Here is a 25308-nt window from a genome sequence, read left to right as displayed (position 1 = left end):
ACGCCCTTCTTCCTGGCTGGTGATTTTCCTGCTGGATTCTTGGAGACCAGTCTGATTCCTGCATCTCAAAGCTAAGTTTTTCTGCTCTGCTTTGTACTCTTCAGTTTTGTTTTTGTTTTGCCTTGTTTTTTGGGAGTTCTGCCATCCCCGGCCGGTGGTGAGCTGAACTCCATTTTTGTCTCTGATCTGTTGATATTTTGCTCTGTCTTCAGAATATACCTGAGTGCTGATATAGTCTTTTGAAGCCTAGCGACTTCAGGGCCTGTTTTTCCTATCAGTCGGTTGGCTCATTTTGATAGGGTTTTTGCGGATGGCAGACAGCAGCTCTCCTATCCTGTCCTATGTAGTTAGCTTGGGCCCCATCATTTGCTCAACCTATCTTTCTATCTGTGTTGGTGTTTTCATCTTGCTTCACCGTCATTATATGTTGGGGGCTGCCTATTGCTTTGGGGTCTGCTGTGGGGCAGTTAAGTTTTTCCCCTTTCTGTCTTTAGGCTATATAGTTCTCCGGCTGTGATCGAGGGGTCTAGGGCACCGTAGGAACCCCCCACGGCTACTGCTAGTTGTTGTGGATAGGTTCAGGGGTCTGCAATCCGATAGCTGCCAACCTCTCTGGTTTTTCTGGACTTAGCTGGTATTTTGTTTTTTCCTCCTTCGGTGACTCATCATAACAGGCTTTGCTGAATTTCCATTTTTGTCCCTGATCGGTTAAATCTCTTTTGCTCTGTCTTCAGAATATATCGGAGTGGTGATATAGGGATTTTGAAGTCTAGTGACTTCAGGGCCGTTTTTCCTATCAGACGTGTTGGGACATTTTTGGTAGGGTTTTTGCGGATTGCAGCCAGCATCTTTTCTGTCCTTTCCTATCTAGTTAGTTGGGCCCCATCGTTTGCTCTGCCTGTCTTTCTGTTTGTGTTTTAATCTGTTTTCACCGACAATACATGTTGGAGGCTGTCTATTGCTTTGGGGTCTGCTCTGGGGCAGTCTAGATTTCCGCTTTCTTTCTTTAGGCTTACTTAGTTCTCCGGCTGTGAAGAGGCATCTAGGACCACCGTAGGAACGCTCCACGGCTACTGTTAGTTGTTGTGAATAGGATCAGGAGTCTGCAATCCGCTAGCTACCAACCTCTCCGGTTTTCTGGACTTAGCTTGCATTTTTGTTTTTTCCTCCAGTGACTCATTCATAACACACACCTACTATCATATTATTTGGTGCGTTCTGCCAGCCCGTAACACTGGGGAAGCTGGGAACGGGCGAATGTGTATAAGGTTGGAGTGGTTACCTAAAGTTGTGATTGGGCATGTATGGGAGGTAGAAATGACTGTGGGAATGTGGTGAGGAGGGCCAGGATTTGGAGATCCGGCAGTGAGGTGGAGCAGAGAGAGTGTTAGCAGGTGGGAGCAGGAGAGGGCATGAGACGGCTGTCTGTGTTTGGAGACAGAAGATTGTATGTTGAGAAACAGATCTGAGGAAGAGGTGAGATGGATGGGGAAGATTGAAGTGATGAACAGTTCCTTGCTTGGTGTAGGGATTAGTGGGGTTATCAGAAAGTGAAGGATAATAGGGGTCAGAGTGGAAACAAACAGAAACATTGTTTACAGTGACTCTTTCCAGTTACCGTACCTTCTGTTCCCTTCTGGTTCAATTCTGGATCAATTCATATATTCATATTATCTCGCACTTTTAAGATACACACTTATAGGATACATACTGCAGACTAAAGTCTTGGCAGACTTGTGCTATGCAATATATGTGCTACATTAGGAATTCAGAAAGAAGGTGAAGTACAGGCACCTAATCCACCTGGAACCAATAACTCACTCTACCTCAAACTCTTGATCCCCTACCAAATCCACCTCAATTATGTCCTGAGGACCAGGTGTCCCTTCAAATTTTTTTTAAATCGAATAATGGAAAGAATTATTGATTTTCCAAGCAATAGGAAGTTGCAACTTAACTGTGTTAAATATCAATTAATGGCTATTGAGCCTCCTTTAATCTGTACTGAGTATATTGCTTTGTGGAAGGTTTAGCTGACATTATATGTGTTATTCCTGTACGTAGCTCAGGGTAGACGTATATAGATGTATGTAGATATAAAAAACACATGCTATGTGGAACATATATAACTAGTGAAGGTTGTATGCTGAGCAGCTGGCATGTAAGCGATGTCACCCACTGAATAACATTGGTCAGAGTGTAATCCAATTTTTTATCGGATTGCACTCGTTCGTTTTTCTCGCAAATGGGTACGTACACTTAGGGATCTTCTTTCAGACCTGGGTTAAAACAACAGTAACTCCTGGACAGTCTGTGGTGCAACGTAGTAGGAGGGAAAGAGACATGATGGCCCAGATGTGCTCGCTTGGATTCAGGCCTGGGAAACGGGCAGGCCAGTCCATAGCATCAATGCATTCATCATGAAGGAACTGCTGACACACTCCAACCACATGAGGTCTGACATTGTCATCAGAAGGAACCCAGGGCCAACCGCACCAGCATATGGCCTCAAAAGGGGTCTGAGGTTCTCATCTCAGTACCTAATGGCAGTCAAGCTAGTAGATGGGGTAAGAGTATCGCTACAGAGATCCCTGTATAGAAATACACACGCAGCTGCACCCCATACACCTCGTACACACGCAGCTCCGCTCCGTACACCTCGTACACATGGCTCCACTCCGTACACCTTGTACACACGCAACTCCGCTCCGTCCACCTCGTACACACACGGCTCTGCTCCGTACACCTCGCACACACACGGCTCCGCTCCGTACACCTCGTACACACACGGCTCCGCTCCGTACACCTCGTACACACACGGCTCCGCTCCGTACACCTCGTACACACACGGCTCCGCTCCGTACACCTCGTACACACACGGCTCCGCTCCGTACATCTCGTACACACACGGCTCCGCTCCGTACACCTCGTACACCTCGTACACCTCGTACACACACGGCTCCGCTCCGTACACCTCGTACACACGGCTCCGCTCCGTACACCTCGTACACACACGGCTCCGCTCCGTACACCTCGTACACACACGGCTCCGCTCCGTACACCTCGTACACCTCGTACACCTCGTACACACACGGCCCTGCTACATCCACACTGTAAACCCCTCCTGACCCCACACATAAACTTACACACTGAGGCGGCCCCTGATCATGTGACCCCTGACTCCTCCCCTCATGTGACCTCATCACAGGTCCTGTGCACACAGAGCAGCCATCTACCATGTGGAGTGCGGCTCTGGGTGGAGGTAGGTGCCAGAGGCTCCATTATTCTCTATGTGGAGTGCGGCTCTGCGGGTGGAGGTCGGTGCTGGAGGCTCCATTATTCTCTATGTGGAGTGCAGCTCTGCGGGTGGAGGTCGGTGCTGGAGGATCCATTATTCTCTATGTGGAGTGCGGCTCTGCGGGTGGAGGTCGGTGCTGGAGGCCCCATTATTCTCTATGTGGAGTGCAGCTCTGCGGGTGGAGGTCGGTGCTGGAGGCTCCATTATTCTCTATGTGGAGTGCAGCTCTGCGGGTGGAGGTCGGTGCTGGAGGATCCATTATTCTCTATGTGGAGTGCGGCTCTGCGGGTGGAGGTCGGTGCTGGAGGCTCCATTATTCTCTATGTGGAGTGCGGCTCTGCGGGTGGAGGTCGGTGCCGGAGGCTCCATTATTCTCTATGTGGAGTGCAGCTCTGCGGGTGGAGGTCGGTGCTGGAGGCTCCATTATTCTCTATGTGGAGTGCGGCTCTGCAGGTGGAGGTCGGTGCCGGAGGCTCCATTATTCTCTATGTGGAGTGCAGCTCTGCGGGTGGAGGTCGGTGCTGGAGGCTCCATTATTCTCTATGTGGAGTGCGGCTCTGCGGGTGGAGGTCGGTGCTGGAGGCTCCATTATTCTCTATGTGGAGTGCAGCTCTGCGGGTGGAGGTCGGTGCCGGAGGCTCCATTATTCTCTATGTGGAGTGCGGCTCTGCGGGTGGAGGTCGGTGCTGGAGGCTCCATTATTCTCTATGTGGAGTGCGGCTCTGCGGGTGGAGGTCGGTGCTGGAGGCTCCATTATTCTCTGTGGAGTGCGGCTCTGTGGGTGGAGGTCGGTGCTGGAGGCTCCATTATTCTCTATGTGGAGGTCGGTGCCAGAGGCTCCATTATTCTCTATGTGGAGTGCAGCTCTGCGGGTGGAGGTCGGTGCTGGAGGCTTCATTATTCTCTATGTGGAGTGCGGCTCTGCGGGTGGAGGTCGGTGCTGGAGGCTCCATTATTCTCTATGTGGAGTGCGGCTCTGCGGGTGGAGGTCGGTGCTGGAGGCTCCATTATTCTCTGTGGAGTGCGGCTCTGTGGGTGGAGGTCGGTGCTGGAGGCTCCATTATTCTCTATGTGGAGGTCGGTGCCAGAGGCTCCATTATTCTCTATGTGGAGTGCAGCTCTGCGGGTGGAGGTCGGTGCTGGAGGCTCCATTATTCTCTATGTGGAGTGCGGCTCTGCAGGTGGAGGTCGGTGCTGGAGGCTCCATTATTCTCTGTGGAGTGCGGCTCTGTGGGTGGAGGTCGGTGCTGGAGGCTCCATTATTCTCTTTGTGGAGGTCGGTGCCAGAGGCTCCATTATTCTCTATGTGGAGTGCAGCTCTGCGGGTGGAGGTCGGTGCTGGAGGCTCCATTATTCTCTATGTGGAGTGCGGCTCTGCAGGTGGAGGTCGGTGCTGGAGGCTCCATTATTCTCTATGTGGAGGTCGGTGCCAGAGGCTCCATTATTCTCTATGTGGAGGTCGGTGCCAGAGGCTCCATTATTCTCTATGTGGAGTGCAGCTCTGCGGGTGGAGGTCGGTGCTGGAAGCTCCATTATTCTCTATGTGGAGTGCGGCTCTGCAGGTGGAGGTCGGTGCTGGAGGCTCCATTATTCTCTATGTGGAGTGCGGCTCTGCAGGTGGAGGTCAGTGCTGGAGGCTCCATTATTCTCTATGTGGAGTGCGGCCCTGCGGGTGGAGGTCGGTGCCGGAGGGTCCATTATTCTCTATGTGGAGTGCGGCTCTGCGGGTGGAGGTAGGTGCTGGAGGCTCCATTATTCTCTATGTGGAGTGCGGGTGTAGTTTGGTGCTGGAGGCTCCATTATTCTCTATGTGGAGTGCGGCTCTGCGGGTGGAGGTCGGTGCTGGAGGCTCCATTATTCTCTATGTGGAGTGTGGCTCTGCGGGTGGAGGTTGTGCCGGAGGCTCCATTATTCTTTATGTGGAGTGCGGCTCTGCGGGTGGAGGTCGGTGCTGGAGGCTCCATTATTCTCTATGTGGAGTGCGGCTCTGCGGGTGGAGGTCGGTGCCGGAGGCTCCATTATTCTCTATGTGGAGTGCGGCTCTGCGGGTGGAGGTCGGTGCTGGAGGCTCCATTATTCTCTATGTGGAGTGGGGCTCTGTGGGTGGAGGTCGGTGCCGGAGGCTCCATTATTCTCTACGTGGAGTGCGGCTCTGCGGGTGGAGGTCGGTGCTGGAGGCTCCATTATTCTCTCTGTGGAGTGTGGCGTTGCGGGTGGAGGTCGGTGTCGGAGACTCCATTATTCTCTATGTGGAGTGCGGCTCTGCGGGTGGAGGTCGGTGCTGGAGGCTCCATTCTCTATGTGGAGTGTGGCTCTGCGGGTGGAGGTCGGTGCCAGAGACTCCATTATTCTCTATGTGGAGTGCGGCTCTGCGGGTGGAGGTCGGTGCCGGAGGCCCCATTATTATCTATGTGGAGTGCGGCTCTGCGGGTGGAGGTCGGTGCCGGAGGCTCCATTATTCTCTATGTGGAATGCGACTCTGGGCGTGGAGGTCAGTGCTGGTGATTCCCCATTACTGTGCATGGGGGACATTAACCCCCTTCAGCACTGAGGCTCTTTTGGGGTCTCCTTGTGGTGTGAACAGTGACGTAACAGCTGTGGACAGAATGCGGTTTAGCTGATTCCCAGCTCCACATTAAGCCAGGTTCACATACCATTATGGCAGTCCGTTTGACGAATGCGATAAACAGACTGCGGTAACGCTAGTCTTCTTTTGATGGTGTTTGAGCGATCACGTTAGTGCAGCTGCTTCTTCTGCACTAGCCGTGATGGACCCTCGAGCACTGTAGACCGCGTCTGAGGGTCCGTCACAGCATAACAGGACATCGCTAACGCATGCTGATTTTGACATGCGCTAGTGATGCTCTAGGTTATGGCAGTCTATGGGTGTGTTAACGGTTGCGTTAATGCTGCTTTGTAGAGCATCCGTTAAACGGACTGCCATAACGCTATGTGAACCTGGCCTTAGACCCATTCAGACAACTGCAGGATGAGAGGACAGAAGCCCAGAGAAGTTTCTCCCACAATGTGATTCTTTCTCTCCTCGCTCCGCTCCAGCACAGTAATGTAGACACTAGTGATGAGGGAGCCGCTCTCCACTACTCCATCAGGCATCGGGAGCGCGGACAAGCTTGTTACTCGATTACCACAGGTGATGGAGCGCCGTGCTCGAGTGCCCAGCCAGTAACCATGCGGGGATTGCCCCCATACACGGTGATGCTGGGGCCATGTTGGTTCCTGACATACTGTGACTGTCCGGCCTCATCACGTTTTCGGGTTTATAGAAGACCCAGTGTCGCGATGCTCGGCACACCGTCCTCAGGAGGCCGCTCAGGGACAGTGGTTATAGGAGGGAGCGCTTAGATTGTCAGCCCCCTAAGTATTATAAAGTTGTATCCCTTAGTGTCTCATGTGTCCCTGTAGGGAGTATTTAACCCATTCACCCTGAAGCCTGTTTTCACCTTCCTGACCGGGCCAATATTTTCAATTCTGACCACTGTCCCTTTATGAGGTAATAACTCTGGACCCTACAATGGATCCCACTGATTCTGAGATTGTTTATTTTCTCGTGACATATTGTACTTCATGATAGTGCTAAAACTTATTTGATACGACTTGTGTTTATTTGTGAAAAAATAGGCAAAAATTTGGTAAATTTTGAAATTTTCAAACTATAAATTTTTATGCCCTTAAATCAGAGATCAAAGTTTCATAGGTCACTCCCGGTCAGGCTGCGCAATAGCGGTGATTCCAGTAACATTACTGATGTCATCACCGCTCTCACACGTCTCGCGGAGAGCAGCCTGACCGGGAGCTGTACATCAGCTGTCGGCACAAGCAGCGTTTCATGGTGACATCATGGAAAGGGAGGTGTGGTGTGAAAATGCCCCTGTTGCAACGGGTCGAACGCCTTTTTTAAGCCGGCGCCATATTCCTTGGGTGATCCTTATATAGTGATTGTCACATGACAACAAGATCCCAAATGTCAGAACCAATACACATGCGTGACATAAAGATAGTAAATGACACAAGAAACAACAAAAAAGGGAAAGAAACAAACAACCACTGCACATCCATAGAGTGACAGGATTATAACCTACTAATACTAGAAATCTATTGCACAGGGGATATCGCAGCCAATTCCCACAAGAAGAATCCTGGAAACACAGAATTAGAAATGATTCTTTCTCCGCAGTTTCTATAGGACTTAACACATTCCTGATTCCGGAGAGTAATAGAAATACGGCAGAAAACAGAGGAAGAAAGCTCAGAGAAGAAGCTTCATAGAAAGACATTGAGGTTACAGGCGCCATTTAACCCTTTGGGAGAAAGTGATTTCAGCACTTTACTGAGTAATTCCCACGAGGACTGTAGCAGGTAAAGACCCCAATATCCACAGGTGTCCCTTCTAATTGGGGGAAACTATCCCCTCTAATAATCCTCGGACAGTTCTGACAAACACGGGAAAGTGCCCCTTTATGGAGGGGACAGAAAGTCTGTTTAGTCACTTTAGCTCCATAGTATCAGCTCTAATCCAATGGTGAGAGAGCGATTTACCCTGAAGAGTCACAGATTGGGGGGTTGGTACAGAAATGTTATATTTAGGGGGTTTTGTGTTTTCTCCTTATAAGAATCACAATGGTTTTGTTCCTTTTCCCCTGATGGAAACAAACGACCCAACTATGAAAGACGGGAACCAAGGAAACGGGTATTACTCTCCTCGTACGGGGCCTCCACACAGTATAATGTTCCCACAGTACCACCGACCTCAATCACTATCAGATGGAAGCAAACAAAAACAAAATTGTGATGGGTCCATTCATTTAACAATCTGATTAGATGGCCACAACCAGTAGCCTAATGAAATAGCTGGTAAAATACCCTGGAAGAATGGCCGAGAGTGAGTGATGTAACTCAACTATTTTAATCATGGATTAGACGAAATGGCCCAAAATGAAAGCCTTAAAATAAAGCTACTTACTGGTGATGGTGCAGGTCTAAGTACTCTCCATTCCCCCTATTCATGTTTCGTCACAACTTTATAAGACACCTCCTGATTATACTCTGTGAGCCTCCAGCTCTTTCCTTTCAGTGTTAAGATCTAGTCTTTAGAGCTATTTCCATCTATTGTCTATATGATCTCTGTGCATTAGTGTATAGCTCAATTAAATTTTGTGACATTTAAACATATTTTTTGTGTGTTTTTCGTGTAATATATCTAAGGAATGGAACATTTCCCCTAAAAAGCACATTACATCCAGAGGAAAAAAAATTGTATATGGAGACATTAGCATCAGATATCTCCTGTCTTGTTCTTACAAACAATCTTTTCTAAAAGCCTCAAACTTCTGTGTGTGACTCAGACCTGAGATGTAACGTGATAGAAGATTACAGTGCGGGGAAGACGGGAAACCTTCATATAGACGGCCGGTGGGGATGGAGTCAGTGACGGACTCTGGCCAAATATGTTTCTAGAGCCGTAGTAGAAGATGAAGATGTCGTCCTCATCATGAAGTAGTTATTTCTCCTGTCCCGTGTAATGAATATCTCCTGCAGTATTGCTAATGCCGATTCCAGTGTCGGGAAATGAGACGAGAATTAGTGTTATGGAAGATGAGTCTATGAGTAACGTATTCAGCTGCCGACTCCGAGGGAGAAACTGCTTGTTGTCTGTGGCCTAAATATATTGGTTTTATTAGTAGATGTAAAGAAGAAAGCTAAATACTGTAAAATAATAAATCTCCTCATACGTTTCCATTATTATCTCCAGTAATTGTATTATTACACAGGATTTTATGATGTTACATCATAGTAACATAGTAATTAAGGTTGAAGGGAGACTTTAAGTCCATCTAGTTCAACCCATATCCTATCCTAACTTGCCCTAACATGTTGATCCAGAGGAAGGCAAAAAAAACCCCATGTGGCAACAGTAAGCTTCACATTGGGGAAAAAAATTCCTTCACGACTACACATACGGCAATCAGACTAGCTCCCTGGATCAACGCAATATCAAGGAGACTAGTGTATATACCCTGTAATATTATACTTTTCAAGAAAGGCATCCAGTCCCTTCTTAAATTTTAGTTGGGAATCACTCATTACAACATCATATGGCAGAGAGTTCCATAGTCTCACTGCTCTTACAGTAAAGAATCCACGCCTGTGAGTATGCTTAAACCTTCTTTCCTCCAGACGTAGAGGATGCCCCCTTGTCCCCGTCACAGGTCTAAGAGTAAAAAGATCATTAGAAAGGTCTTTGTATTGTCCCCACATATATTTATACATTGTAATAAGATCACCCCTAAGCCTTCGATTCTCCAAACTAAATAACCCCAAGTGTAATAACCTGTCTTGGTATTGCAGACCCCCTAGTTCCCTAATAACCTTGGTCGCTCTTCTCTGCACCCGCTCCAGTTCAGCTATGTCTTTCTTATACACCGGAGACCAGAACTGTACACAGTATTCTAAGTGTGGTCGCACTAGTGACTTATATAGAGGTAAAATTATGTTCTCCTCATGAGCATCTATGCCTCTTTTAATGCATCCCATTATTTTATTTGCCTTTGCAGCAGCTGCTTGACTCTGGCCACTAAATGTGAGTTTGTCGTCCACCCATACACCCAGGTCTTTTTCAGTGACTGTTTTGCCCAGTGTTTTACAATTAAGCACATAATTATACAACTTGTTCGTTCTACCCAAGTGCATGACCTTACATTTATCCCCATTAAAGCTCATTTGCCATTTATCAGCCCAAGCTTCTAGTTTACATAAATCCTCCTGTAATATAAAATTGTCCTCCTCTGTATTAATTACCCTGCAGAGTTTAGTGTCATCTGCAAATATTGAAATTCTACTCTCTATGCCCCCTACAAGGTCATTAATAAATATGTTAAAAAGAAGCGGGCCCAAAACTGACCCCTGTGGTACCCCACTGCTAACCGTGACCCAGTGCGAGTGTGCTCCATTAATAACCACCCTTTGTTTCCTATCCCTGAGCCAGCTCTTAACCCACCTACACATATTTTCCCCTATCCCCATTGTTCTCATTTTATGTATCAACCTTTTGTGTGGCACCGTATCAAAAGCTTTTGAAAAGTCCATGTACACCACGTCCACTGCATTCCCTTGGTCCAGTCCGGAACTTACCTCTTCATAAAAGCTTATCAGATTAGTCTGACAGGAACGGTCTCTTGTAAACCCATGTTGATAATGGGTCATAAGGTTATTCTTCTCCAGATACTCCAGTATAGTATCTCTTAGAAAACCCTCCAGGATTTTACCCACAGTTGAGGTTAAACTTACTGGCCTATAATTTCCAAGTTCAGTTTTTGTCCCCTTTTTGAATATTGGCACCACATTTGCTATACGCCAGTCCTGTGGTACAGACCCTGTTATTATGGAATCTTTAAAGATTAAAAATAGTGGTCTATCTATGACTGTGCTTAATTCCTGCAGTACTCGGGGGTGTATCCCATCCGGGCCCGGGGATTTGTCAATTTTAGTGATTTGTAGACGCCGCCGTACTTCCTGCTGGGTTAAGCAGGTGACATTTAATGGAGAATTTTTATCCCTGATCATGTTATCCGTCATGGGATTTTCTTGTGTAAATACTGTTGAAAAAAAGTCATTTAGCATATTGGCTTTTTCCTCATCCTCATCCACCATTTCACCCAGACTATTTTTAAGGGGACCAACACTATCATTTTTTAGCTTCTTACTATTTATGTAGTTAAAGAATATTTTGGGATTATTTTTACTTTCTCTGGCAATGAGTCTCTCTGTCTCAATCTTTGCTGTCTTGATTTGCTTTTTACAGAATTTATTTAATCTTCTGTATTTATTTAATGCCTCATCACTACCTACTTGCTTTAATTCTCTAAATGCTTTATTTTTATCTCTTATTGCGCCCCTTACAGCTCTATTTAGCCATAGTGGTTTCCTCCTATTTCTCGCATGTTTATTCCCATACGGTATATATTGTGCACAGGTCCTATTCAGGATGCTAATAAACGTCTCCCATTTTCTTTGTGTATTTTTATGTCTCAGGATATCGTCCCAGTTAATTGCACCAAGATCATCTCTCATCCATTGGAAATTTGCCTTCCTGAAGTTTAGTGTCCTTGTAACCCCTCTACTACACATCTTATTAAAGGATACATGAAAACTTATTAATTTGTGATCACTATTACCCAAGTGACCCTCAACCCTTACATTTGATATGCGGTCTGGCCTGTTGGTTAATATTAGGTCTAGCAGTGCCCCCCCTCTTGTTGGGTCCTGAACCAGTTGTGAAAGGTAATTGTCTCTCATAGTTGTCAGAAACCTATTACCTTTGCTGGAACTGCAGGTTTCGGTTCCCCAATGTATTTCAGGGTAGTTGAAGTCCCCCATAATAATGACTTCTCCTTGAGTCGCTGCTTCATCTATTTGCTTTATGAGGATATTCTCTGTAGCTTCCATTATTTTTGGAGATTTATAACAAACCCCTATCAGTAATTTATTATTTTTCCCCCCTCCCCTTATCTCTACCCACAGGGACTCTACATTTTCATTAGATTCATATATATTATCACGAAGGATGGGTTTTAAGGATGATTTTACATATAAACACACGCCTCCCCCTCGCTTATTTGTACGGTCATTTCTGAACAGACTATAGCCCTGTAAATTAACCGCCCAGTCATGGCTCTCATCCAGCCATGTCTCAGATATCCCCACCATGTCATAATTATGTTCCAACAACATTAACTCCAATTCCTCCATTTTGTTGGCGAGACTTCTGGCATTAGTATACATGCACTTTATGTATCTCTCTGTACCTCTATTCTTTCTTAAATTATTAACTGTTCTAACCCCACCCCCATGCCACCCCCACCGTCATTATTTGTGCCCAGGTCTCTATCTGCACTGTCTTCCCCTCCTATAAAAGGAATAACCTTCCCCCCGTCCCTAGTTTAAACACTCCTCCAACCTTCTAGCCATTTTCTCCCCCAGCACAGCTGCACCCTCCCCATTGAGGTGCAGCCCGTCCCTAGCGTAGAACCTGTAGCCAACTGAGAAGTCGGCCCAGTTCTGCAGGAACCCAAACCCCTCCTTCCTACACCAATTCCTGAGCCACTTATTAACCTCCCTAATCTCCCGTTGCCTCTCTGGCGTGGTACAGGAAGTATTTCCGAAAATACCACCTTGGAGGTCCTTGCTTTAAGCTTACAGCCTAATTCCCTGAAATCATCTTTAAGGACCTTCCACCTACCTCTAACTTTGTCATTTGTGCCAATGTGCACCATGACCGCTGGATCCTCTCCAGCCCCTCCCAGTAATCTGTCAACCCGATCAGCGATGTGTCGGACTCGAGCGCCAGGTAGGCAGCACACCGTTCCATGATCCCTGTCTTTGTGACAGATTGCCCTATCTGTTCCCCTAATAATTGAGTCTCCCACTACCAGAACCTGTCTGGCCTGCCCTGCTCTCCTATTTCCCCCCTTACTGGAGCAGACACTCCTCTGGCTTTCAGAGGACATGCCTTGCTGCAGCAGTGCTACTCCTGCACTAACACTCCCCTCTTCCGCCAACTTAGCAAACTTATTGGGGTGTGCCAGATCAGGACTAGCCTCCCTGGTGCTCTTCCCTCTACCCCGCCTTCTAACTGTCACCCAGCTAGCTGCTTCATTGTCCTGCAGTTCCAACGTAGCATCCCCCCTCATCTATCCCATTGAGCGTCTGCTCAGTGAGCAGAAGACGCCTTTCCATATTGTCTATGGATCTCAGTGTTGCCAGCTGCACATTTAGATCCAGTATCCAGACTTCCAAATGCACAACATGCTCACATCTCGCACAGCAGTATGCACCCTCGACCGGCTGTTCAAGGATTTCATACATGTGGCAAGACGTGCACTGGATGGCATTGGCAATAGTGGAGCACATCCTAATGGGGATTGCACCAGACAATAAGATAAGCAAAAATAAATTAAAAAAAAAAAAAAAAAAAAAAAAAAAGTATTAATATAACAGCAATTCAGTAAGGCTGGTTTCACATTAGCGCATTTTATGCGCACGCACGGCCGGGGGTAGCTCCGCCCCCGATCCGGCTCTCTGCCCGGCGTGCCCGCCCCTTGCCTGTAGCGCCGCCTCCTAGCGGACGGCGGCGCCTGCGATCGGCGCACCCTATCTTTAGCATAGGGTGCGCCGATCGTGCGCAGGTCGTGCGCTAGTTGCGCTTTGACCTGCGCTGCGCACTTATGACGGTGCGCCGTGCGCGCCAAAATCCGAAAAGTTCGATTTTTGGCGCGCACGGCGCACCGTCAAAAGTGCGCAGCGCAGGTCAAAGCGCAACTAGCGCACGACCTGCGCACGATCGGCGCACCCTATGCTAAAGATAGGGTGCGCCGATCGCAGGCGCCGCTGTGCGCTAGGAGGCGGCGCTACAAGGAAGGGGCGGGCACGCCGGGCAGAGAGCCGGCTCGGGGGCGGAGCTACCCCCGGCCGTGCGCGCGCATAAAATGCGCTAATGTGAAACCAGCCTTAGACCTCCCTTGGAAACTCCCTGAATCTAAAGTCACTGAATTTCAAGTCACACACTTACCACAGTTCGCACTTACACTCAGGTCACACTCGGCTCGTTCACACTCGCTCAGGAAGAAGATTTAAAAGAGGTTTTTTGTTTGTTTTTTTTTCCCCTTTCACCAGCACACCACCCTGCTGCCCAAAGCACTTCCAAAAGGAGTTGAGCCCCAACCAGCTGCCCCTTATAAACCCTTAATTACTGTATGAACTCCCACCCTTAATTAACCCCTTGTGAATATAGTTACACCTCAAGATTTAAATGCAATATAGTTTACCCTTAAAAACACAGATAGTAAAATAAGAGATTAACCCTGAAGAGAGAAAATATAGGTTAAACAAGCCCCCAAAGCCCCGCAAAAATTGAACAGGTAGAAAGCACTCATCAACTTACAATTCAGCAACTCACACAGGTACTTGTTATAGGTTTTCCAAATACCTCTTCACTGAATTTCAAGTCACACACTTACCACAGTTCGCACTTACGCTCAGGTCACACTCAGCTCGTTCACACTCGCTCAGGAAGAAGATTTAAAAGAGTTTTTTTTTTTTTTTCCCCTTTCACCAGCACACCACCTTGCTGCTCAATGCACTTCCACATCGGCTCATCTTCTTCTCATTCAGGTCTCTACAATATCGGATCCTCTCAGTGAAGATCTTCTATAGAAGAGAATTTTCCTGATTTACCCATCAAGGATGGATATGGACAGAGACAAGATGGCGGAGAGGATATTACACCTCACCCTAGAGATCCTCTTCCGGCTTACTGGAGAGGTGAGAGATTCTGATGATGTCACATTACATCATTCTTATCTATGGGAATAACAGATGGACAGAACTGGAGAGGTGAGGACTCTGGAAATGTCTGTAGTGAGATTTATTAATGTGTCTCTCCATAACCAGGATTACACAGTAGTGAAGAAGACCTCTAGTGAGCGCTGTCAGGACCCTGTGTCTGAGGCATGGGGAAGACCCCTGAGCCCAATCACTGGGCCTCCACCTCACCCCCTGATACATGAGGACATCAATGACCAGAAGATCCTAGAACTCACCTACAAGATGATTGAGCTGCTGACTGGAGAGGTGACACTGCTGGGAATGCTGGGATATTATACCGTAACGTTATGAAGGGATCGGGGGATGACGGTATCATTGTATGTGTCAGGTTCCTATAAGGTGTCAGGATGTCGCCGTCTATTTCTCCATGGAGGAGTGGGAGTATTTAGAAGGACACAAAGATCTGTACAAGGACGTCATGATGGAGGTTCCCCAGCCCCTCACATCACCAGGTAATAGACAGGACTAAATACACACGGCCTATAATTATCTGTATGTAAAGAATGAATTCAGTCCCTGTATGTGTTTTCTCCAGATCTATCCAGTAAGAGGACAACACCAGAGAGATGTCCCCGTCCTCTTCTTCCACAGGACTGTAAACAAGAAGATCCCAATTTTCCTCAGGATCCTCAGGTAGATGGAGAGAAGGTGTCATGAGATCTCCCCTATGATGTGTAGACGGCTGTGAAGGTCTTGTGCGCAGTCTTGTTTTATCCACCAGTATTATATGTTTTATACTTGTGTAATGAGAACGGTGGAGATGGCAGGATTAGAGCTGATCATAGATGTGACTTCTCCATCTGTCTGTGACTTTTACAATATTTGTTTCAGGGTGAAGATCTGACCCATATTAATACTACAGAGACATATGTGAGGGGTGATGAGCGGTGTAAAGAGGAGATTCCTACATATGACTACCCAGGTGAGTAGTAACCACTGAATGCAGAGAAGTCACAGATTCTTCTGTCACTGGCTGTGGCTGCTTTATCAGTGGTGTAGTCTGGACATATTACCATGATCACCATTTTGACTCTAGACCACAACATTCTCCTCCATCAAAAACTGTTCAAATGACTTTGGGCATTAAAAGCCCTTTTCTATAGACCTTACAACCTGGAAGATACACCTACCTCCTTGGATTAGGAGACGCTGACCATTACCTGCCCAGATCTGTAAACTACAAAGCCACATGACAGTGTACGTAGAATGTGCTGACAAGTTAGAAAATGACTTGAAGAAAAATATGGGCTTTTTAGAGAAAGCGGAGGGTAATGATGCTGTTGGCTTCCTAGATCCCTGATATTGGATGAATCTCCCTTCTGTGCTGCAGAATGTTCTCATATGGTCCCTACAAGACCAGGTCCAGTCTTTCTGACCACACTTCACTTTTATGATCGACAACATTGAATGTGCAGTGAGGCCAAGTGTGAATTTCTGTACAATAACAACAGAATTTCCCTTTATCCTGACTTTTAAAACCGACTAACTTCAAACAGGATCATGATAAACTACATAAAATACACCTGCCCCATGATATACCTCTACGCTGTGCGTGGCTGATGGCTGTAATATACACTTATTCACGCCTGCAGGAGATGTGTTGGCATGGCTCCAGCCCTGGTTTCATCTATTCGCTCCACGTCATAAATTCCATTATGTTTTCAATCCTAAGAAACCCAGATTTCATCACACTATCCTGAAATCAGGAGCACTAAAACTTTCTCTACTTTTCTGGTCAGGACTCGTAGTAGCTCCAATGGTCCACAATAAATGAGTGCATTTACAGTTTAACCCCTTCATGGTGGAGCCCTTTTTTAGTTTTTGCATTTGTTTTTCACTCCCCTTTGTCCCAGAGCCATTGCAAAAATGTGGAATTCCACAACTTTTTTTCCTTTTTTTTTTTTTTTTTTTTTTTTTTTTTTTCACCATGTTCACCAAATGATAAAACCGACTTGCCATTATGATTCTCCGGCTGGGATCACACACAGCGAGATACGGCTGAGTCTCGCAGGTTAAAACCAAGCTCTGGCGCCGGCACTCCGGAGCGGAGCGTGCAGCCGCACAGCAATACATGGAGCTGCACGCTCCGCTCCGGAGTGCCGGTGCCAGAGCTTGGTTTTAACCTGCGAGACTTGGCCGTATCTCACTGTAGCGTGACTCCGGCCTCCAGGTCATTACGAATTCATAGACACCAACATGTCTAGGTTCTTTATTTAAGTGGTGAAAAATAAAAATTCCAATGTTAAAGAAAAAAAATTGCATCATTGCTTCTCCTGTTTTCTTAATCTCAGGTTGGGTGAGGGCTTATTTTTTGCGTGCCGAGCTGACGTTTTTAATGATACCATTTTGGTACAGATAAGATATTTTGATCGCCCGTTATTGCATTTTAATGCAATGTTGTGGCAACCAAAAAAATGTAGTTCTGGCATTTTGACTTTTTTCTTGTTACGCCGTATAACGATTGGGTTAATTTTTTTTTTATATTGATTGGGCGATTCTGAATGTGGCGATACCAAATGTGTATTTTTTTTTTATTGCTTTATTTTGAATGGGTCAAAAGGGGGGTGATGTGAAATTTTATATTTTTAAAAAACTTTTTTTTTTTTTTTTTTTTTTTTTTACTTTTAGCATGCTGCAATAGTTTCCATGGGAGACTAGAAGCTTTCATAACCTGATCGTCTGCTACATACAGGCGATGATCAGATAGCCTGTATGTAGCTGAATTGCTGACTTGCTATGAGCGCCGACCACCGAACGGCGCTCATAGCAATCCAGTATTGACAACCATAGAGGTCTGCAGGAGACCTCTGGTTGTAAAGCCCACCCATCGGTGACCCACGATCACGTGACGGGGTTACCGACGGGCGGGATTTCCGGCACAATTGCCGAAAGCGTGCGTTAAATGCCGGTGTCATAGTTTGACAGCGACATTTAACGGGTTAACAGTCACGGGTGATCGCAATTCCACCCGCGGCTGTTGCGGGCACATGTCAGCTGTTCAGAACAGTTGACATGTGCAGGAAAAAAGTGGGCTCAACGCCGGAGCCCACATAAAAGGGGGAGATGCGATATGCACAGTACTAGTACGGCGCTTGTCGTGGAGGGTTAAATGTTGGAGCTCTCCCATCATACATACGTTGTGGATGTAACATTTTTTTTTGTTCAGTCTTTATTTACATGTTCATTCTGTATGATAGTTTGATAGTGGTGGGATCTGTCTGCCTCACTTACGTGAGTCTGTAACTCCCTATTAGTCTTTAAAGGGGATCTGTCACCCCATTTTAGCCCTATCAGCTGCCAGCACTGCCATCAGGGGCTTATCTACAGCATTCTATAATGCTGTAGATAAGCCCCTGATGTAATCTGAAAGATAAGAAAAACAAGTTGGATTATACTCACCCAGGCGTCCTGTGCGATGGGTGTCGCGGTGCGGCGCCTCACATCTTCATACGATGCCGTCCTCCTTTCTTCTGCCTCTGTTCCAGCGCAGGCGCACTTGATCTGCCCTGTTGAGGGCAGAGTAAAGTACTGCATTGCGAAGGCGCCGGACCTCTCTGACCTTTCCTGGCGCCTGCGCACACACCGTATCACACACCGTAAATTAAGTGGGTTCTTCTCATTATATTAATGCCTAATACATGGGTGCTAAATGTGGTTTGAGCACATTGCAAGGCTCAGAAGTGAGGGGAAGATTTGACTTTAGGAGAGTAGAATTTGCTGGATTGGTTTATGGAAGCCATGTAGCTTTTCAAGAGCCTTTAATCCACTAATTATGTGGAAACCTCTATTTTTCCACTCACAGATGATGGACCTTATTGGGGACTTATTTTTTGAACGATGAGTAGAAGTTTTTCTTGATATTGTTTTCGCCTACATAACATTGTTTGGTGGCTTTTTATTCCATATTTGGGAGGCGGAATGAACAAACAGTTGAACACTCTCTACTGGTTCATCCTATGTCATTGTCTTGGTGAATAGTTAAATATTTTTAACCCCTTCACAACCCAGCCTATTTTGACCTTAATGACCTGGCCATATTTTGCAATTCTGACCTGTGTCCCTTTATGAGGCAATAACTCGGGAACGCTTCAACGGATCCTAGCGATTCTGAGACTGTTTTATTTGTGACATATTGGACTTCATGTTAGTGGTAAATTTAGATTGATATTTTTTGTGAAAAAATCGGAAATTTGGCAAAAATTTTGAATTTTTATTCCGTTAAACCAGAGAGTTATGTGACACAAAATAGTTTAATAAATAACATTTCCCACATGTCTACTTTACATCAGCACAATTTTGGGGAAAAAAAATATTTTTGTTAGGAAGTTATAAAGGTTCAAAGTTTATCAGCAATTTCTCATTTTTCCAGCAAAATTTACAAAACCATTTTTTTTAGGGACCACCTCACATTTGAAGTTCCTTTAAGGGGCCTACATGACAGAAAACACCCAAAAGTGATGCCATTCCAAAAACTGCACCCCTCAAGCTACTCAAAACTACATTCAAGAAGATTATTCACCCTTCAAGTGCTTCACAGGAACTAAAGCAACGTGGAAGGAAAAAATTGACATTTTAATTTTTTCAACAAAAAATGTTCTTTTAGCCTCAATTTTCTCATTTTCTCATGGGCAACAGGATAAAATTGATCCTAAAATTTGTTGGGCAATTTCTCCTGAGTACACCAATACCTCATATGTGGTCATAAACCACTGTTTGGACGCACGGCAGGGCTTGGAAGGGAAGGAGTACTATTTGACTTTTTGAATGGAAAATTACCTCCAATCGTTAGCGGACACCATGTCGCGTATGGAGAGCCCCTGTGTGCCTAAACATTGGAGCTCCCCCACAAGTGACCCCATTTTGGAAACTAGACCCCCCAAGGAACTTATCTAGATGTGTGGTGAGCACTTTAAACCCCCAAGTGCTTCACAGAAGTTTATAACGCAGAGCAGTGAAAATAAAAAATCATTTTTTTCCTCAAAAATGATTTTTTTTTTTTTTCCCGCAATTTTTTATTTTCCCAAAGGTAACAGGAGAAATTAGACCCCCCCCCCAAAGTTGTTGTGCAATTTTGTCCTCAGTACGCCGATACCCTATATGCAGGGGTAAACCACTGTTTGGGCGCACGGCAGAGCTCAGAAGCACCGTTTGACTTTTTGAACTCAAAATTGGCTGGAATCAATGGTGGCGCCATGTCGCACTTGGAGACCCCCTGATGTGCCTAAATAGTGGAAACCCCCCAATTCTAACTCCAACCCTAACCCCAACACACCTTTAACCCTAATCCCAACCATAACCCTAAACAAATTGGCTGGGATCACGTCCTCGTGCTGGCGAATCTGTGCTGCTGGGGAGGAAGATTGGGAGGAATAGAGAAAAGTGGGGTCCTCTCACTATCAGCTTCAGAGGCAATAATGGCATATGAATCCTCAGCTGCGTACACCCTTTGTGACTGGGATGAGCTGGACATTGTGTGTAAAAAGTGTAAATAAAAAAGCTTAACTTTATTATAGTGTGCTTGATGTAACTTTCTAATGCAGGAGGGGGCTGTCAGGGGTTGGAGGGGGCTGTCAGGCACAGGGGGGGCAGGAGGGGGCTAAGGAGATGCAGGAGTCTGCGGCAGCAGCAGGGGGGTGATCACCGGGGCGGGGGGTGAACACGGGGGTGATCACCGGCGAGGGGAGGGGGTGATCACTTGGGGCAGGAAGAAGGTAATCACTGGGGCGGGGGGCTGAACACCAGGGCATGGGGGTGGAATCGGACAGCGGTGGCAGCGGAGGGGAGCATACTGGATGGCAGCGGGGTGATAAGCAGCGGTGGCGGGGTGATCAGCGGCAGCAGGCAGGGACCTCGCTCTTCAGCTTCCATGATGGCATGAGGCTGAAGAGCAAGGGCAGCCATATTCACTCCGCCCCTCCACAACTGATTGGAGGGATAGCGTCACATGGATCTGGGAGAGGTGACACAGCGGTCACCTAGCTTCAGCCAATGGCCAGTGATGTTGCAGCATCGGCCATGGCTGGTTTGTTAAATTTCACCAAGTTTCATTGGTGAAATATTATGATTGCTCTGACTGTTTCACTTTCAACAGCCAATTATAGCAATCATAGCCACGGGGGGGCAAGGCCCCCCCCCCCCCCCCCCCGGGGTCAACTACGGTGCGTCACGTACCTGCGGGTCTGGTGACATTTCAGTGACCCCGGTCACTCGACCCGCAAGAACGCGATCCTGCCATTACTTCTATCTGGCGTCACAGGTCGGGAAGGCACCACTTTTCATGACACCTACGTGACGTCACAGGTCGGGAAGGGGTTAAATAACTTGCCATTTTTATGGACAGTTTATGTAGAAATGTTCAAAAATTGAAATTGCATGGATATTTTTTAATTGTTTTTATTCTTGGCAGATGACTGTAACAGGAGATCAGAGGGACAGCTGACATCTTCAATTTTTAAATCAGATGATCTAAAGATCTTACAGAATACAATGGAAGTGAATGCGATTACCCCAGATATAACATCATCCCGTCACTGCAAAGATGAATCATCTGATCCATTAAAACAGGTCGTGTCTTTTGATTCTTTACCGACTATTAAGGACAATCAAAGTCACAAATTAAGCATTAAAACAAAAATAGCTCCTAAAGCAAAGGAGCCATTTTCACTTTCAGAATGTGGAAATCGATTTCCCCTTGAAAAGTCTTTTTTAAAACATCAAAAAATTCACACAGAAGAGAATAGATTTTCTTGTTCCAAGTGTGGGAAATGTTTTAACCAGAATTCAGATCTTGTTAGTCACCATAAAGAGAAGCCATTTTCATGTTCAGAATGTGGAAAATGTTTTAACCGGAAAGCGCATCTTGATAGCCACCAGAGAACCCACACAGGGGAGAAGCCATTTTTATGTTCAGAATGTGGAAAATGTTTTACAGAGAGATCACATCTTATCAAACATCAGAGAACTCACACAGGGGAGAAGCCTTTTTCATGTTCAGAATGTGGAAAATGTTTTACAGAGAAATCACATCTTATCCAACATCAGAGAACTCACACAGGGGAGAAGCCTTTTTCATGTTCAGAATGTGGCAAATGTTTTACAGTAAAATCAACTCTTAACAAACATCAGACGACTCACACAGAGGAGAAGCCTTTTTCTTGTTCAGAATGTGGGAAATGTTTTAACCGGAAAGTGCATCTTGATAGCCACCAGAGAACCCACACAGGGGAGAGGCCTTTTTCATGTTCAGAATGTGGGAAATATTTTATCCGGAAATGCATTCTTGTTAGACATCAAAGAACACACACAGGGAAAAAGCTTTTTTCATGTTCAAAATGTAGGAAATGTTTTAACCGGAAAGAACATCTTGATAGCCACCAGAGAACCCACACAGGGGAGAAGCCTTTTTCATGTTCAGAATGTGGGAAATGTTTTAACCAGAAAGCGCATCTTGATAGCCACCAGAGAACCCACACAGGGGAGAAGCCATTTTCATGTTCAGAATGTGGGAAATATTTTATCCGAAAAGCGCATCTTGATAGCCACCGGGGAACCCACAAAGGGAAGAACACCGCAACTACACCCAACACATTAGAAAAGCCCTAGCTGCAACAACTTAAACCACCAATTCGGACCAAGCCTACTAATAGGCCATTGTGGGGTTTCTAATACCTCATGAGGAACCAGAGAGGAGGCTGCATGACACTGTCAACAAGGGGAGGGGAAAGGAAAGTGTGAAGTAGGATGCAAGAACCCTACATGAAAAATTAAAAGACATTCATATAGTACATTACCATGGAATCAATGGTGCTATATAAATAATAATATAGGGCAACGAAAACAAGCTAAGGAGAACCAAAAATAAAAAGAATTACGGTAAAGTAACACGGGCGCTACCTATCCAAAAAACTCAGATGCAGCTGGTGAAGAGACAGGACTGTGTCGGCTCCTGTTATAAAGTCTGAGCGAAACGTATATTTGTGTGATTCGCGCTATGCTGAGCAGATGTATACAAAAAAAAAAAAAAAAAGAAATAGTACTTAACAGCAGTTATAGATACTTACTTAAAAATGAAGTTGATGTAGAATATTCTGTGTAAGTTGAGATGTCTACGTGGTAAGTAGTTTGCAGGTTATCTGATGGTAGAGATCTCGTTTTTTTATAGCTGCTGATGCTATTGGAACAATGATATATTAAGGTACCAATAAAACATACAAAAGGTCACACCACTCCTCGCATGTCCACCATACTCACTGGTTGTATCTTAACGTTTATATTCTCTTCGGGGTGTTCCCTTTATGGTGGATCAATTGATACAATACTAAATATGAAGAGAATTTCAATTACTACCAGTGACCACAACCTTGATATTCAGTCCCAGTTCCTGGGGTACATATGCACTTACTTGTGCTAGATTTGTTATGCTCCCCAGGTGTGAATCCTGCTAGACTCTCTATAATGGTCTTTGTTGGCTTTATTTAGAGCCAGTGTAGGGACGATATCCACTGTTGAAAAAAATGACAAAGTGCTGGGTAAGGAGGGATCCACTAACCCACAAATAGTGCTAGCGTTCCAGGAGCCAGTTAGTCCTGGTAGGACTTCTATGCACTTACTTCTGGTAATTGCTCTGTCGCAGTCTGGCTGAGGCAGCAGCTGCTGATAGAGTGATAAGCGATGCAGTGTAAGGAGGGATCCACTAGACACCCTAATTATGCTAGCGTTCCAATAATCAGTTAGTCCTAATAGGACTTCTATGCACTTACTTCTGGTGATTGCTCTGGCGCAATCTGGCTGAGACAGCGGCTCTGGCTGAGGCAGCGGCTGCTGATGGAGCGATAAGCTATGCAGCGTGTAGTAGGGGAGCGGGTAGACGCCAGCACCTCGTGTACTCCGGCCGGAAGTATTGACGAGGACGCGGCGAGAGTGGGGGGGGGCGGAGCTACTGTGACGTCACAGGCAGGGAGGAGGACAGGTGCACGAGAGGCACAAACCAACCAACATGTTTCAAGGGGGACTTCCCTCTTCGTCAGGGCTTCGTCAGGGCTACTACACGCTGCATAGCTTATCGCTCCATCAGCAGCCGCTGCCTCAGCCAGAGTCGCTGTCTCAGCCAGATTGCGCCAGAGCAATCACCAGAAGTAAGTGCATAGAAGTCCTATTAGGACTAACTGATTATTCGAACGCTAGCATAATTAGGGTGTCTAGTGGATCCCTCCTTACACTGCATCGCTTATCACTCTGTCAGCAGCTGCTGCCTCAGCCAGACTGTGACAGAGCAATTACCAGAAGTGCATAGAAGTCCTACCAGGACTAACTGGCTACTGGAACGCTAGCACTATTTGTGGGTTTAGTGGATCCCTCCTTACCCAGCACTTTGTCATTTTTTTCAACAGTGGATATCGTCCCTGCACTGGCTCTAAATAAAGCCAACAAAGACCATTATAGAGAGTCTAGCAGGATTTACACCTGGGTAGCATAACAAATCTAGCACAAGTAAGTGCATATGTACCCCAGGAACTGGGACTGAATATCAAGGTTGTGGTCACTGGTAGTAATTGAAATTCTCTTCATATTTAGTATTGTATCAATTGATCCACCATAAAGGGAACACCCCGAAGAGAATATAAACGTTAAGATACAACCAGTGAGTATGGTGGACATGCGAGGAGTGGTGTGACCTTTTGTATGTTTTATTGGTACCTTAATATATCATTGTTCCAATAGCATCAGCAGCTATAAAAACGAGATCTCTACCATCAGATAACCTGCAAACTACTTACCACATAGACATCTCAACTTACACAGAATATTCTACATCAACTTCGTTTTTAAGTAAGTATGTATAACTGCTGTTAAGTACTATTTCTTTTTTTTTTTTGGTATACATCTGCTCAGCATAGCGCGGTGAATCACACAAATATACGTTTCGCTCAAAAATAAAAAGAACAAGTATAACCTCCTAGAAACCAAACAGTTGTAGGAGGAAAAGGTGCTGAGGTGATCTAAAAGACTCATTACAAGAATACATATGAAGTAGAGAAGTGACTCAGTCACACTTTAACTTCTGAATATTGTTTTAAAACGTGGATCCTAAAGCTGGATCATGTGATGTGGCCTTATAAGTGACTAATAGCGGGGTGACAATACATTGGGACCGCATCTCTCTTTTTATGCACCCTAAAGCCTTGTTTGCTTTTGCGGCTGCTTCTTGACATTGAGTACTGCTGCTCTCTTTACTTGTAATCAGAATACCCAAGTCCTTCTCCTGTTCTGTAGTCCTGAGTATGCTTCCATTTAATATATATGCAGCAGTAGGATAACTCTGACCTAGGTACATTACTCTACAGGGTGGGCCATTTATATGGATACACCTGGGTGGGCCATTTATATGGATACACCTGGGTGTGCCGACTTCAAAATGGCCGCCATGGTCACCATCCATCTTGAAAAGTTTTCCCTCTCCCATATACTAATGTGCCACAAACAATAAGATGTCATCAACCATTCCCATTTAATTTAGGTGTATCCATATAAATGGCCCACGCAGGTCTAACCTTTAAATGGTCCACCCTGTACATTTATCAGTATTTAATCTCTTTTGCCAAGTGTTTGCC

General features: G+C 45.9%; 1 protein-coding gene across 1 annotated transcript in view; it reads left to right on the top strand.

Annotated features, from left to right (window-relative positions):
* LOC141072982 (uncharacterized) overlaps positions 1 to 22739 on the top strand; it is a 113817-nt gene extending 91078 nt beyond the window's left edge. The window contains 5 exon segments of the mRNA XM_073560248.1: positions 14771 to 14944; positions 15027 to 15150; positions 15234 to 15331; positions 15530 to 15620; positions 21105 to 22739. Of these exon segments, the coding sequence (XP_073416349.1) occupies positions 14771 to 14944; positions 15027 to 15150; positions 15234 to 15331; positions 15530 to 15620; positions 21105 to 22300 (1683 nt within the window). The 3' untranslated portion in view covers positions 22301 to 22739.
* The last annotated feature ends 2569 nt before the right edge of the window (positions 22740 to 25308 follow it).

This window comes from Dendrobates tinctorius, unplaced genomic scaffold, assembly GCF_039654945.1.
Source record: "Dendrobates tinctorius isolate UK_male_01 unplaced genomic scaffold, ASM3965494v1 ptg000294l, whole genome shotgun sequence".
In the NCBI taxonomy this organism is placed as follows: domain Eukaryota; kingdom Metazoa; phylum Chordata; class Amphibia; order Anura; family Dendrobatidae; genus Dendrobates; species Dendrobates tinctorius.
Note: the sequence above shows the minus strand (reverse complement) of the source record. Positions and strands in the feature narration are given on the sequence as shown.